This window comes from Ammospiza nelsoni, chromosome 2, assembly GCF_027579445.1.
Source record: "Ammospiza nelsoni isolate bAmmNel1 chromosome 2, bAmmNel1.pri, whole genome shotgun sequence".
NCBI lineage: Eukaryota > Metazoa > Chordata > Aves > Passeriformes > Passerellidae > Ammospiza > Ammospiza nelsoni.
Window position 1 is genome coordinate 31,966,479 of NC_080634.1, and position 16,706 is coordinate 31,983,184.

The 16,706-nt window shown below is 39.4% G+C and overlaps 1 protein-coding gene across 1 annotated transcript in view; it reads left to right on the forward strand.

Moving 5' to 3' along the window:
* PRMT8 (protein arginine methyltransferase 8) overlaps positions 1-16,706 on the forward strand; it is a 58,449-nt gene that overhangs the window by 32,449 nt on the left and 9,294 nt on the right. The window contains exons 4-8 of the mRNA XM_059466478.1: positions 3,040-3,195; positions 8,109-8,172; positions 11,241-11,383; positions 11,767-11,854; positions 14,933-15,048. Of these exons, the coding sequence (XP_059322461.1) occupies positions 3,040-3,195; positions 8,109-8,172; positions 11,241-11,383; positions 11,767-11,854; positions 14,933-15,048 (567 nt within the window). The remainder of the gene's footprint in view (positions 1-3,039; positions 3,196-8,108; positions 8,173-11,240; positions 11,384-11,766; positions 11,855-14,932; positions 15,049-16,706) is intronic.

The window sequence follows — 16,706 nt, forward strand, 5'->3', positions numbered from 1 at the left end:
TTTCTGTCTCCTGTTGTGGTGCGATGTAATAGCCTGTTTCAGCTATCCCAGTTCCTTCCCCAGGTGTGCCAACAACCTCTCCCTTCCCCTCCCTTGCCCCCTTGCTGAGAGCTGTCCATCAGTCTTGGCATTCCAGCAGGGGTGTCGTGTGATTGGCAGAGTTCAAAGGATGCCTCTCAGCCCTGGGGACATTGGGCCATCCAGGTGTCACTTGTCCCCTGAGACTTCCCCCCCTTACCTGGTTGGTGGGATCCCTACCCCTTCCCTCCCCCTCTCCCCTGGATAAAAAGGAACAGCAGCCACGCGGTTCAGGGTTCTGTTGGAGCTCTTGCTGGATTCAGAGGCCTGTAGGCCAGGAATGAAGCTCTGGATTGAAACCCTCCATCAGAACCTGACTCCTTTCCTTCACCTCGCCTAAAGCCTTTCCTCCAGAGGTAAACCTGAGCTCCTGCATGCCTGGACTTGTCCCAAGTGCCCAGCTGCAGCACACAGCCAGGCAAAGGTGTCTCTGAGGTGAAACCACAACTGCTACCACCTTTGGTCAAGCAGCAAGGCCCAGCCAGGCCCAGGCATGTTCCATCCGCCAATATTGGTATTTAACACCAATAGTCTGCCAATAACATCTTGCCATTGTAGCATTCAGAAATTCAGTCCAAGAATGGAAGACTATAGAGAAACAATTGAGTGGGAAGGAGACCTAGGAGAAAATTTTGAAGATACATCATAGACCTTAAGTCAAATTGAGCTCCTGATGGAAGGATACAGCCATGTAGGTCTCAGGGAGTGCAGAGAGCTTCTTGCTGAGGCTGGGAAGTTTCCTCCTTGCCTGCAGAAGGTGTGCACTGGTAAAGGATCTGTGTCAACAAGTAAAGGAGCTTTGAAGCATCAGGGGCATGAGGAAGAGATTGACTAGATCTTCTCTGAGGGCATGAGGTTACGAGAGCCTAAAACAAACCCCAACTGTAGTGAAAGGAGAGGCAGCCAGAGTCTGTACTTACCAGGTTTGGAAGTGGGAACTCCTCTGATGGTGAAGGCTGGAAACTTGTGCCTTCTGGGAACAGAAGGGAGGCTCTTGATCCACCTGCAGATCTCTGGCTACAGAATAGGGTCAGTGTCTTCATTGTAGCTGAGGGGCAGGAAGTTCTGTCCAACAAGCCTCCAGGACCAGCTGGCTCTGAGCCAGGCAGAGGCACTGGGAGCAAGTGACAAGTGATAGCTGCAAAGGCTCTCACCTGCTGGTACAGAGGCCCCATCTGCTGACAAGGCCTCCTGCCGAGGCATTTGGATTTGGGACATTGTGTAGAGGCTGCTGGCATTTGTCCATCCCTTAGACCAGCCCTTAGAGCCTGCTGCTGTTCTGCATGAGCACCAGTGAGACCTGGAGCATAGCAAGTGTCACTGGGCAGCTCTCAGGATGATGATCAACAGCAAGGTGTGCCAGGTGGGTTTTTGCCTCCATTTCAGCAGCACAAACAAGGACTTGAGGAGAAATGTAACCACGGGTCCACAATTGCTTGTGCAGCAGGTGTCAATGACAAGGTTTTGGGTTTTATATCTATGGGACCCTTTTTGAGGATTGAGTTCTGCTAGGAAGAGATGAATCCACCTGAAAAATCAAGCTAAAAGGCATCAATATTGATACCTGGGAAGATACCACTAGTGACTGGCCTCCAGATGGACTTTGTGCTGCTCATTACAGCATTTTTGGAGCAGCAGTTCAGTCAATTCTCAGCCCACTGCACTGACCATTTATGCAGTCCATAGTTCATCCATTTTTCAATGAGAATGTTATGGGAAAAAACGTTGAAAATTTTGCAAAAAATCAGGATAAAAACCATTCTCTTCCTCATTCCTCTTCCCTCATTCACAAAGTTCATTACTTCACCATAGGAAGATACCAAGTGCTCCAAATCCATGCTGAACTCCCAGTTACCTTCTTGTTCTTATTATGTGTGGAAACAGTTTCCACACATGAGGGTGTACTCACACCTTTCCAGGGGTGATGAACTGCTGACACCAAACCATGCTTTATGATAAAAGCGGCCTTTTATTCATCTGCAGTTACTGAGCACACGTAGTGTCCTGCCAAGACAGGTGAGTAAGCGTCTGATATGTGTAACAATCCAGTTCACGATTGCCTCAGACTGCTGGGCAGTGAACGGATCCTTCTCATCCTGAAATTGAAAAACTCATTTGTCTACTTGCTTAAACTATGAAATTAGGCAATAGAATAAGCAAACCTTCAGCCTTCCAGACATAACAGAAGCATTTTCAGAAAACTAAAGTCTGTGTTGAATGGTCTATGCTTCTCTTAAAAATGGCACCTGGGTCTTGAGCGTGATCCTTTTTATTGAAATAGTTTGACTGATGGATGTACAAGAGAAAGCAAGGTATTGATGGAATTAAATGAATGTACTGCTGCTATCAGTGCATCAAAAATGAGGACCTAACGATATCTCAAACTAGTGAGATAGTAGTCTAGGTGATACATTAATACTTTCTGGAAAATGATCAGGAAAATGAGTGGAAAGACCAGTGAGAGAGGACCTTACAATACAGAATTTCTAAGCTCTGCTGTGGGCTTCTGCCTCCCATTGGGCAGGATTGTCAAGCCTGCTGTTGTACAATGTCTTCTGAAGCCATTTCTTTTCTGTCCAAAGAGGAACCTCAGAAGGTCCCTCCACTGAGGCTCTGGGCTGTGCATGATTTAGGAGGAAAGGAAAGTTTGGATTTCTGTATGGCTTCTGTCTATTCCCAGAGCAGTGCTGTGGTTAGATTACATTCTGCTTGTTGATTGTAACAGTGAAGTAATAGCAGAATAAAATCCTACAAGGGACATCATGCTGCTTCTTAATAATTCAGCTCTAAGTAGCTGGCATTTTACTGATGCTTTGATGTGTGCACCCCAAAGTACTTGAGAAACCCTTCATGTTGGGTGTTAATAATGCCTAAATGACAGCAAGGGAATGCATTCAGCAGCAGTGTGGAAGGCATATAAGCATTTCAAATAGTGACACAATCCTTTTATTTTCATCACAGGAAATGTTAAAAGATGAAGTGCGCACATTAACCTATAGAAACTCAATGTATCACAATAAACATGTTTTTAAAGATAAGATTGTCCTCGATGTTGGAAGTGGCACGGGAATCCTCTCCATGTTTGCTGCAAAGGCAGGAGCCAAGAAGGTATATGGGGTAAGAAGACTTTCTCTCACATTCTCTCAGTGTTTGTGCATTTTACCTGACAATTTGGCTTCGTGATTTACCTTTTCTTACTTGTCTTGGTTTGAAATTCTACTCTCCAAGCTCATCTATGGCTTAGTCTATAGTGACTTCAGTCCAGTTCTGTTGTATTCTATGACTTGCACTGCTGCACCTTTTCCAAATGGGGATGTAAATATCTTTTCATATGTGGAACCTTTGGTGTTCTGGTACATATTCACATTTCTTCTTGGCTGAAAAAAAATGTTAAAGAGGCTCACTCCTACTCAGAGGGGTTAAGCAAACTATCTTGCTTTTTAAATTTTCAGGGTCTGCAACTTTGTAGTCTTGGAAACACATTTCCTTAATACACTTTTCCCTGCATATTACAACTCAGCAAATTGTGCAAGAAAGCATGTGCATGTTTTCTGTGCCAACAATAACACTTTTCAGAGGCAGAAGAAAATTATTACCTTAAATACATTGAACTTTAGGAGCATGAATGTGCTGTTCTCGGCAGAGAAGTCATTATGGAGAGCATAGATTTGCTTACGAAGTATATTCAAACTTATTTTTACTGACTCTAAAATGACGAATGCAGTTTCTTTTTGCTTTGGACTTCTGTTTGCCCTGAAGACATAATGCAACATAGAAAAGGGGAAATAGATCCTGTTTCTCAGTGTACTTCAAAAAAATTGTTTACTAAAACTTAATTGGGTACATCTGTGCATTTGAGGACACTGATGTCACTAAGTACCCAAAATGTGTGTCTTTATTACCAGTAATGATACATGAAATACCATTTCAATTCTCAGGCTTATATTTTCAAAATCCAGTGTAACTTCTGAGTATCTCATTTGACTATCAGACTAGAGTCTGAAACTATAGATAGATCGAAAAAGTTTTGGAGTTTAAGCCCACGATAGGCAGCTGGAAGGTATTTTCTTGTAAACCAAGTATTATTTATTAATATGATTTATTACATCAAAGCCTCAGGGAGGATAATCCAGCAGCTTTCTGTGATGCAGAAATGCAGGTCTTATGCAAAGATGTTGCAGTGCTCTAGAAGTATAAGCATATACAAAATGATGGTGATGTGCTCCCACCTTCCCATCTCTCAGATCCCTGGCCATATGGTCTCCCTCCCTCCCTTGTGCTGGCACTGGTGCTTATCTGATTCTACAGTGAGCCAGCTCACTGGCAGAAAATTCACCAAGTAAAAGAAAAGCAAATACTTTTCCACATTTGTTGTTGTTGTTGTGAGGGGTTTTTTTCCTGTTTGGGTCTTGTTGTTTTATTCCCCCTTTGGACTTTCAGTCCTTACCTCAGGACTTTATAAAGCTGAGTGGCACACGAGTGCCAGCTCACCGATGGACTGTTCATGGCTGAAGCTGGTGGGTGTGCAATGCATGGAACTTAGCTCTCAGAGGAACTCCCTCAGGTGTGAAACTTGTGCTACAGCCACAGAGTTTCAACCTTCTTGTCAGATGAGCTGTCTCACAATGAACCCTGTACACGGCAAGCTGCAGAGTGGATTTGTGTTGGACAAGCAGCCATTTCAGACCTAGCAGTGGCTTTCTTATAGTCAAATTGAGAATTTATGGTCATATTTGCAATTGGAAACTGTGAGTGTTCCATTTAAAAAGCAAACATTTGCCATGAGTTATTACATAGAGCTGTGATGTTCCAGTTTCTTCTCTACAGTTAAATGTGATTTTTCAAATAGCATGATGTGGAAACTGTTGACAAATGCAGAATGTTGGTTTTTTGACTACAGAAATCACTCTCCTCTTACTCACACTTTCCCTCTTGGGGCTCAAATTCATCCACTACTCTGTCTGGTTCTTCTTATCCCTTCTTACCCACTGTTGGAACTTATTCCTTGCCACTGCCTAAGCCAACAGCTAGAATTATCTCTGGGTCTTCAAGAGATGTAAATCATAGAATCATTAACTTAAAGCTGCATCAAGTTGGCCAAGGACATGTCCAGTTCAATTTGGAAAATCTCCAAGTACAGAGACTCTAAATACTCTCTCAGCACCTATTCCAGGCCTACAATCAGCAGGAATTTCCTTTGCCACAGCTCATAGTTACTGACTTTTGTCTTGTCCCTGTGCATTTCAGAAAAGAGTTTGACTTTACTTTCTTTGCAAGCCCTTTTGGGATACTTTTAGATTCCTGTTGGAATGGGGGGAATCTCTTCTATAACCTGAGCAGAACCAGCCCCCTCATTTTTTGTTTTTTCTTCACCTGCTCTGAGCCCTAACCCCTGTGGGAGGGTACCATGCAGTGATGTTAATCTAGCAGGGGAGCTGTTGTAAGAAATGTAGAGATAGAATTGGCACATAGCTCTTGGTGCTTGGGAGGGGTCAGTGAGTGACACAAAAATACACAAAATATCCCTTGAAGCCTTGGTTCATCTGCTGCATTTCGTCATACAAAATTCAGGACAGTCTTTGCAGTGAATTCCGTGCTATTTTCAGACAAACAAAACAGTGCAGGAAAGAAGGAGTTAAACAGACACAGAAAATGAAGGCTGATGTTAGATGTCAGCTGCTTTGTATAAAAAGGTGGTGATGAGGACACAGCCCAGGGGAAATCTGGGGATCTTGTGACTGTTTCAGGAAGAGACCACAGTAAATGAGAAGACATTTGCAGCAGTGGATTGAAGACTGAGAAGTAAAATGAAAGCAGAGGTGAATACGCACACAAAGAACCAGATACAGCTGAAGCAGTTCTAGGGTCCATGCTGGGACCACTGCTGTTTAAGATCTTCATTAAGGACAATAGATGGTGGGATTGAGTTCACCCTCTGCAATTTGCAGATGACACAAAACTGCTTTGTGCAGCTGATGTGCTTGAAGGAAAATAGGCCACACAGAGGAATCTTGTCAGGCTTGAGGAGTGGGCCTGTGTGAACCTTGTGATTTTCAACATGGCCAAGAACAGGATCCTTCACTTGAATCAAGGCAATCCTTTGAAGATCTCTTCAAGCACAAACCGTCCTATGATTCTGTGATTATAAACTCAGGTACAGACTTTCTTTATTGGAACATGTGCTTTTCTTAAAATCCAAATGCTTTGCTAAATAGGGCAGATTTGAGCAGATCACTGACTTGAAAGAAAACTGAGAAAAAAAATCTGACAACACCAATTTTTCCTCTATTTCTTCACCTGCAGAATTCAGTTTTCTTTTTTCTGAAATGGGTTGCTTTTTAAAATAAAATTCAACCACTGTATAGAGTCCAATTCAAAATACAGATGAATAGCTTTAGCCACCCTAAAGCAAGTTTTTTTCTGAAATATGTATTCCTTCATGAAACATTTAAATGTTGGGGGGTTTTATTCTTTTGCTTCTTTGCATCTGAAACTGATTTTTGGAAACTTGTTGTCATTCATGGGAGAGAACTTTTTATTTCTTTGCACCTTGTTCTTTAGAAAGTTTGGAAAGCAACCTCCGAACACCTACCTACGCCTGCTTTATTTAAAAACCATCCAAAATGGTCAATGGAATTGAAAATAACAGACAGATGTGTATAAAGACAGGGAAAATGAGTATAATGGCAGTAATATAGACAGGGCACACAGTCCATACAGTTTACAGTAAGGAAAGAACCTGGATGGAGCCAAAAGATGTCACTCACCCCAAAGGATTTCTTCCTTGAACTCTCTGGCCTGGCACTCAGGTGCTCCTTTCCACAAGCCAGTTTTGGTTTATGGTCAGGCCATTGAGACACATTTTAGGAATGGTTTACATCCGCAGACAAGCTAAGAAGAATCAATGTGCTCCCATGGGGACTGGGATTGATATTATGACTGCTATTATCTGTTTCATGCACAATATAAAAAGAATAAAAGATCTGTGTGTCCTTGCATCTGCTGTCCTGCCATCTGTGAGTGCTGTCTCAGAGGTCAAGCACAATTTAGCTTTAGAGATTAAATGGGATTCACTGGCTATATAAACCACTTCATTAGAGATAATATAGTTCTATTTGATATTCCCACAGGGGAATTAGGGAGACAAGGATTATGCAAAGTAGAATCATCCGTTTAATGCCGAATTTGGAAGAGGTAAATTAGGAACTGATTCAGTGACTACAAGCAACTTTGGCCTTCGTGATTTGCAAGGGGCACAAAACCCAGAGAGATTCTTGGAATGTAGTTTTTCTCTAAAAGATATTAGAGGTCATTGCAAAAATGCTTTTATGCTAGTACACAGTTTAAGGGCAAGTTTACCAAGTTTAAGGGCAAATCTAAAACTCGGAGGCACTCTGTAATTATTTTCCTAGAAAAAGCATAGAACTGCTCAGAGAAAAAGCCATGCAGATCTGGATATTATTTTAAACAGAAAATTTCACTTCTTTCTTGTATGTTAAATTATTGGATTCTTTTGGAATAGCAGCTTTTCTAAAGAATATCAATTTTTTACATTGAAAACAATTGCTTCTTGGCATAGACCAGTATTGGCATATTTGAATTTTAATATTATTGACAAAGTTTGAATGCATTTTGTTTTAAAATATATATGGAAATGTAGCATCATCCTAATTCATTCCATTCAGCAGATTGTTGTGGGGGAGGAGGCAATACTCTGTAGTACCAGAAATAAATTAAATATAATTAATAATGTACATTTTGTAGGTAAAACACCTTTTTTCACATTTCAATAATTTTTAAAGCAATCTTTTCCACAGGAGCCACTTTAACTCAGACACAGAATGCAATTTAAATATTAAAACATCGTTAATTATGATCCTCCCCACGGGTTTGATTTACTCTTTATCAATGGTTAAATGCTTTGTAGAGTCTTTGCTGCCTTCAGTAGATAGTTTTTATTCACACAGCTGAGCTCTCTAACAGATAAATTGCTCTTTATCTTGCTTTTTTTTTTCTTCTTTTTTTCCTAGATTGAATGCTCAAGTATATCTGACTACTCAGAAAAAATTATCAAGGCCAACCACTTGGACAACAGTAAGACTTATATAATTTTTTTTCAGGAAAAAGAGAAGATAACTGTTTTGCTTTTGCTGATTAATTTATGTTGTGTGTTTTACATGTAAATGGTAGTTTTGCAGAATATACTTATGTAAATGCAAAACTAAACACCTCTTTCTAGGCACTACAATAATTCCTCACAGGAATTACTGTCAATTCTGTATGTATCAGAGACAAAAAAAGGAAATAGAAATGATCAATGGGAAGTTTGGTTTAGCATAGGAGAAAGAAGACCCTAAATTAGAACTGAACTTATCAAATTAATTCTGTCATTAGAATTTCACCTTCTCTTTTAAACAGAATAGAAATACAAACACCTATGCTGACATTCAGATTGAGATAAGGTTTAAAGCAAAAAATTTTTGCTAAGTTTTCTGACTCCCCACTTTAAGAAAAAACTTTTTTCAAAACCTTATCAAAACGCACACTCACACAAATGAAAATGAAAATGTTCAAATCATAAAATAAAAATATCATATAAAACTTTTTTGATTGAAATGAAAGCTGATGAAATTTCCAAGTATGTGGAAAATCTAAATTAGAAAAAAACAACAAAAAACTAACCAAAACTTAGATGTAACCCCAAGCTGCTGAAAACCCTTAGCAAAAAATAATCCCCAACAAGTTCTATTTCATGCCTTCAATCCTCCTCCAAATCTCAGCACTCAAGATATCTTTGTAACAACCTAAAAAGTCAGTCTTTTTTTAACTGAGGCCGTGAGACAGCTCCTGTTTAAAGTGCTTTTTTGCGAAGAGCTTGCCTTTGCTGCAGAGCAGGTCATGGCTGGGCTGTAGCCCGTGCCCCCACTTTCAGCTGTGTCTGCGCTGATGCTCTGCCTGCACATGTGCAGGAATGAGTTTCTGTGCTGGTTAACATCTGCTATGATTTTTCTTGCCATCACTGGCAGTTTGTAACTACCCTGAGCTCTCTGGGAGGAATATTTATTGTACATTTATTGGGCATTCAGGTATTGTGGTGTGAAACAGCAGTGGTGTGGGATACAAGGGGCCAGCCAGCCTATGCAACTCTTGGTTCAGGAAAAGGAAGCAAAGGAGCAGAAAATACTCTTTCCACAGTAGGGATAAGGCACTAAAGCAGTGAGGTGTGACCTCTGTGGTTGTCCTAAACCTTGGATGCAGAGGCTGTGCGTTCCCAGAACAGCTTTCATTGGCTAGAGACAGAAATAGCACACTGTGGATCAATTTGTGTTTGGATTTCCAGCAGAGGAGTTGTGTGTGAAGGAACCACTGTCAGAATACATTAGAAGGTTCCAGTGTTCTCCAGAAGGTGCGGAAGGTTTTTATCTCTGCTTTTCCCTCCTGTTTCTACAAGGAGAGAGGCACTGGGAAACTGTGGAGGCAGGAGCAGAGCCCTCTCCCTTTGGGAGGAGACTTGGCAGGTTCAGCAGTCTGCCTGACTGCAGTTTGGTCTGCAGACTGCACACCTGAACCAACATTTACACTTTCACACTCCACACTGACCCACATTCACTTCTATTTTAATGCAGCCAGGTACTGAGCCAAAGGATCTTGTTGCTCATGGAAATTTTCCTTTCCCCGCCCCCCCAAATGTTTTGAGCAATGCAGAGTCAGCAAAAGGGGCTGAACCAAGGGAAAACCCACTGCTTCTAGAACAGATACAGGCAATACATCTGGGGACAGCACAATCTGTCCCCATATGATGCCTTATGAGGTGAAGGGAGGTGGGAGGAACCAGTGCTGCTGCTGCTTACACTGTGACTGTTCTGGGTATAAGCAGGGGGCTTCAAAGCCAGGTGTGTCACTCTGGCAGCTGCCAACAGCGCTAAAATTCACTCCAAAAGAATTGGGGCAGTGGAAGTTCTTGGGAGAAAAGAGAACTAAAGAGAACTCATGGCTGGAGCTTATAGACATGAGGATTCTTCAGTATAACAAGAGATGAACTGTTGAATCACTAACTGTGAAAGAAATGAGATTAAATAATGGCAAAGAGAAGAGAACTCTGCTCTTTTCCAGTCAGGTTCCTCTTACAGCTGATACTGTGTGGTACCAGTCTGAGTCAGAGTGTTCCCAATTTCTTAGGGGGCCAGTCTGGATTAAAAATTTGCTATGCAAATCAAGCGGCCATATCTGGTTAGAGTAATACTAGTACTGCATGTATTTGGGAAAAACAAAACCTCCTTTTCCCTGGACTGAGTTCCAAAAATCATTCAACCCACACTTCCAGACTCAGCCAGCTAACCTAGTTCTAGCTAAGTTATATTAAATTAAATTACCTTAATTTTTCTGAAACTGAATGTTGACTATTTCATCAATAAAAACCGGTCATTAAAAATTGCCATTAATTAAGAGTAGTGAAGTAATCTTATAAATTAGTAATGAAAAGTAAAATATTCACCTAATTCCTAAATTTCAAGTTCTTCTGTTACCTTTTCAAGGAAGAATCCAGAACCATGAGACTTTATCCACTGCAACAAGCAATAAAAGCATGAGAGAAACATACTCTGAAAATTATCTAGCACAAGCTGAAAATACATTTGTAAATAGGATTTCTTTTTTTTTTTTAAGCAGGAATGAGTGATGACTTGTGTAGTGGTCCTAAAACAAAATTATTTGTTACAACTGAACTAAATATGGCCCAGCATTCAAGCATTAGTGTGTAAATCTGCAGGGATGTTTAAATGCTTCTAAGTGGATTCTTTGCTATACTTGGTCAATGATCTCGAAATCTGCCAAATTTTAAAGGGCATTTTAAAATGAGATCATACAGGTAACCAGGTAAGACCTATTTTTCTGTTGTTTTTAGACATGGTGGGGTTTTTTTTTGGCCTTTGATTTTTGCGTTGTTTATTTTTTTTCCTTTTATACTGCTACTAAAATTGCTATTTATTATACGTACTTGGAATAGTTTTTAAAGTGTGAAGTGCATTGAGTCACGTGGAGTCATGCCTTATGGACAGGCATTCAAGAAGAGAATCATATTGAAAAGGTCAGCCTGACATTCACCAGTAAGGATCTTAGGTGTTTTATTATGTGAAACGTATTTCTTTGGATTCTCTTTTCAGTAATCACAATATTTAAAGGTAAAGTGGAAGAAGTTGAATTACCTGTGGATCAAGTAGACATCATCATCAGCGAGTGGATGGGTTACTGTCTGTTCTATGAGTCAATGTTAAACACAGTCATCTTCGCACGAGACAAGTGGCTGGTAGGTGTTCTGCATGCCGTGCTCCTCGCTGGAGCAGTCACCATTTACTTTCTGCCTACAAGCTTTCCCTTCCCTACTGTGGCCATAAAGAGACACAGTCACATCTCCAAGTGCCATTTCCCAGGCTTTAACGAGGAGATGACAAAGGGAACCTCAGTGAAAGAGCTTTGCTTTTGATCAAGTGCTGGCCGGCCAAGTTTGCCTAGACACTGTCTAATGACATTGCCGCAGGCTGCAAGGCTAAAGCTGGTGTGCAAATCTGAAGGAAAACAATAAAGGCATGCAAGGGGTGCTTGTCTGGTTTTTGTATGTGCAGTTCAAAATGTGATGTCTTTGTCAGGTGAATAGATTACGAGATCCATTTCCCCACAATTCATCAACAGAAACCTGGAGGGCTAATGTTTCCAGACCGAGCTGCTTTGTACGTGGTAGCAATTGAAGACAGACAGTACAAGGACTTCAAAATTCACTGTGAGTAAGCACCTGCCAGTAAAACTTTTCTGTGGTTATTTCCCTAAAATCTTTCATTTCTAGTAGCCTACTGTGATCTCTGCAGGCCAGAATTCCAATATGAATGTGGACTCTGAGAAAATGTTGGTCTGCTGATATGTTCAGGAAATTTGCAGTAATTTAAAGAGCACTAAGGAGAGATGCATGTATAAACTGATGAAGACTTCGCCTAGAGCTATATTAATACCTCTAGCTATATTTAAAATGTGGATTAAAGGAGATTTAGTTTAGTTGTTGTTTTGATAAATATATAATCCATCATAACAGCCACAAAGCCCAGTAATATTCTTTTGCCATTCAGGCCCTCATTTTTGTTTTTAACATAAGAAAAATATAAAAGTAGTAAGATGCAAATAATTTGTACATGTGAAGAAATAAACCTAGAAAAAAATTATATCTCCATGATTGCTTGTCAAAAAGAAAAAAAAAACACAACACATATAAGTTTTTAAAAAATATTTAATGTGAGAATTTTTAAATTAAAAATAAGGATCAGAAATTTAAATTTCACTTATATGTTAAGAAAGGATTCTCATTTTGGGGGTTTTTTATACTTCATAGATGCATAAAATTGACATTTCCTTTTCTTTTAAAATGTTGGGAGAGTTTCCTTGAAGTATCATTGAATAACTGGTGCTGTTAGTGACATCTACAAGTGACCTAGTTCAGACTCCTGCTGTGATCAAATGAACAAGTTTTACATTATTTCATTCTTCTTTTCAATATTTTTTGATTTTATTTATTTTTCAAAGCTGAGCAGTTTCACTTAAAGGTATTTTCCATTATGGGAAAAAAATAACCACAAAATTCCTAAGCAGATTTATTAACCAAAGATACATGTGAAAATTTGGGTTAAATTAGTGGGTTCAGACAACCTTTAAATAAAAATGCCTAACTCCTCATTCCTTGACTCTCACCTCCTCCCAGAAAAGAGGCTTGGTGTTTCTATAATCAAATTCAGTGCTAATACACAGAACTGCCAGTTGGTTAAAATTGCTATTTTGGGTCAAAAGCGAGCCCAGTGCAGTGGGGCAGTGACAAGAAGTCTCTGTAGGTGCCAGGAAGGATTATATCTCCCTCTCAAGCACAGCCTAGATTTTTCTCCTCAGCTATGTGATGACCTTGACAGTTAAACTCCTTACAAAATATACAGACTCAAATGGATGTATGAGGCATCCATTCTGTAAAGGAATCAGAGCCATTTTGGCCTAGAATCTTTCATTTTGCTTTTGAACGCCTTCATTTCTAGACTTTAATATTTTTGTTTTCTCACAGACAATACATCTGTTTTCAAATTGTTTCATTTTGAGCCATGTGAAAAAATGTACAGTCATTTTTTCCTCTTCTAAAATGTTGTTTTCCTTTAAGACACCTTACTTTCTGATTTCACTTCTGATTTCCCTTCCCCCCCTTACCTTATATACCTCTGTGTCTGCAGTTATTTTTGTCCCACTATCTGCAGCACCATCTTCTCTCCTTTCCATTTCTAAATCCTTGATGGTGTCTCCTTACATTTCAGTTTTTCATCTTTTTCTCTCTTAAGGAGGATAGAGACTTGCCTTCATATGAGATGCAGACTTGAGCATTTTAAAGAGCGTTCAAGAACCATTATATTGACAAAGAAATAATGCAATATGAGGTTTCTAAAAAAAATCTAACTTCTGATTTTTCTAACTGAAGATTAATGCCAGAGAGCACTACTACAGTCAATTACTCTGATTTACTGCAAAATGTAAAACATATAATTTTATTTTTTACCTCCTGTGGCAGCTCTCTCCCTAAGACAGATTGGGCCACATATTTCAAAGGTATCCCATGTGGGCTGAGGTGCAGTAAATTATAGAGGCCCCAGTAATAAATAAAGAAATAATAAATTGTTTCTTCAGGGTTTCCTAATTAATTTTTCTGAGTAATCACATAAAAATGTATGACTTTTTTAAATGTAATCTGAAGTTCTCACATACTCATGATGCCTGAAGCAAAAGTTACAGCTCCCTTTACATGCTGAAAAATTCACAACCTAATAAAGAGATAATAAAGAGATATCAAAGAACCATTCGTGTCCATGTTTTTCCAATTTAGGAATATGCAGATTTTTATATCACATGACATTTTCTGTCATACTCCTCTGGAAACCCCAGTAGCTCAAATGCTATGCTCTGAAAAAAATGAGACACTTCAAACATGCTCACAAATGTGTTTATCTGTTTACTTTTTGGTTTTTGTTCAAGTAATTTATAAAAAATGGTATTCAGTTTAGATGTTGAGATGAAGCACTGAATGGACCTTGACTTACATGCTTCAGAAGACAAAGATTTCACTTGTTTGACAGTTCTTGTTTTCCCGTTGTTAAACAAATTTAAAAGCAAAGACAGTGTACTTCTTCATTTCTCAATGTTTTCATTTTGTGCAAAAAATCCTCAACATGATAAGAAGCATCTATTGGAACACTCAGAAGAACAATTCAAATATAGAGGATTGGCATAGCTTTTAAATCTTTTCAAAGTGAACCTTTTGCTTTTCTATCATAAACTTGGAGTCCCAACTATTGAAACACCTGCAATTCTACTCCTGCCAGTAATTTTCTTGCTGAAACTAAAACTACTAAAATAATCAAAAGAGCATGTAAACTGCCAATTGAGTGGGAATCTATGAGAAAAAAAAATAAAAAACAACAACAACAACAACAAAAAAAACCAACACTCAGCCTGGCATCAGATGATTTTGGTCAACAATCACAAGCATCTAAAGCCACAAAAATCATTGATAAATCTCATATAAAACAGTTTTGGAGACACCAAAAAATAAGGGCCACAAGTTCAAAGATATACATTGAGGGCTTATTTTGCCAGAACTGCATTACCTGTAAAATAGCAATGATGACATAGATGCCCCAGCTGGGGCAGGGAGCAAAGAGCTGAAGGAGACATCTGAAAATTAGGGGATGGTAGAAATTCTTTCAAAAGAAAAATGCTTTGAGAAGCAAAAAATATTTTCTATTACTGCTGCTAACCTTGACAAATCCATTTGCCCTGACAGGGTGGGAGAATGTGTACGGCTTTGACATGACCTGTATTAGGGATGTTGCCATGAAGGAGCCCTTGGTGGACATAGTAGATCCAAAGCAAGTGGTGACCAACGCCTGCTTAATAAAGGTTTGGTAATTCTGAATAGACCTCACTGTGACTGTTTACACCTAACTGCAGGGCTCTTTTGGGACCTGCTGCTTATGTTTTGCTTGCTTTGAAGCAGCTGCAGAAGGCATCATTGCAGAATGCTGGCACATTAGGAAGGAAAATTGTGCAGTTTTAGATTAGCCAGGTCTTGCATGTTTCACATGCTCAGTATTGTCACATGACCTGAGCATGAACACTGATACCTTGATTTCTTATGGAATTCCCAAAGGCAAGATGCTCCTTGTGTCTTACAAATTTTACTTGTGCAAATACTGGATGAAGAGAGACATGGTATATTTAGATATGAATTTTAATTGCCCTGCCTTTTAGTAAATAGAGGTTGGAAATTGCTGATTGAGCACTGCTGAGGAGAAGGGGTAAATGATTCTGTTTGCAGTAAGAAAGTGTTAAGCATCAGTTCTGAATTGATGATGAAATAATTAAGTGCAGAACATGTGATCAGAATTGGAACTCAATTTATTTCTCTAACTTCCTAATTCTTAGCCTTATATAGAATTCTCTCTCAGCCCCAACATCTGCACCCAGAGTTTTAACTGGTACCCTGCTCTACATGTGAGACAGAAAGGTCACTAAACCCTGTTCACAAGATCATGTTAACAATGAAGGAACTGCCTGCAGGAACACTTGAAAGCTCTAAAATTCCCTTCAGGTGAAGGAATCCTCATGTGGGACAACTGTCCTGAACAAGGCTGTCTGCATCAATAGCACTGGTAGTACCAGTACCATGAATCCAAGAGCTCGTTTATCCCAAAAATCAGTTCTATCTTTTCCCTTTCACTTTTTGCCAGTGAAAAACACAGCATTAACTATTCCCATATGCAAAGGGAAAGCTGTGCCTCCAGTCTGCAAAACCTTTACTGAAAGCAAAGGAACAGAAGCAGAAACTCTGCATGAGTAGGAATGCATGCACAGTCCATCTGCACTGAGGGGAACACAAGATGGCTGTACCTGAAAACAGCCTCAGCCAGGGCGATTTAAAATTGCAGCACACACAAATGAAACAGCTATTTAGACTCTATGAAATATGTCCAGAGAGAAAGAGATCAAGGAGCAAAATGGGTTGGCTGCTCTGGAATAAAAAGCTGCACGCCCTTAATTGAAGTGCAAATCCAACGCTTTATTTAGAAGGTCTTTGAAAGTAATTTTGTTTACGATGACAGACAACAATTTTCCAAGTGTTTCTATTCTGGTTTTATATTTAGTTTTGACATCTTTTGTCCATAAACTGAATGGTGCTGTACCGTGTAGAGGCACCATGAGAGCAAAGCAGGTAATAAGTACACAAGCACAAACCACCCTCCGTTCCAGAATCAGTTGCTAATCTCACAAACTGATCACTAAGCAAAGAGAAAATTGCCAATGAAAAGCATGAAGGAGGGAGATTTGTGTTCAAGATAGCAATATGAAAGCAGGAAAAACAGATTCTGTAGTTATATATTTTTTAATTTAATTTATTTTTGCACATGATTTATTTATATAAAATGTGTTTCTTTTCTCCTGAAAATATTTGTGAATTCAGAGAATAATATTAGCCTAAGAAAACATTTGAGAATAAACAAAGCCATAATGTTTAATTATTCAAATGTTTTATTACAGCACTTTTGGATAGCACAGCT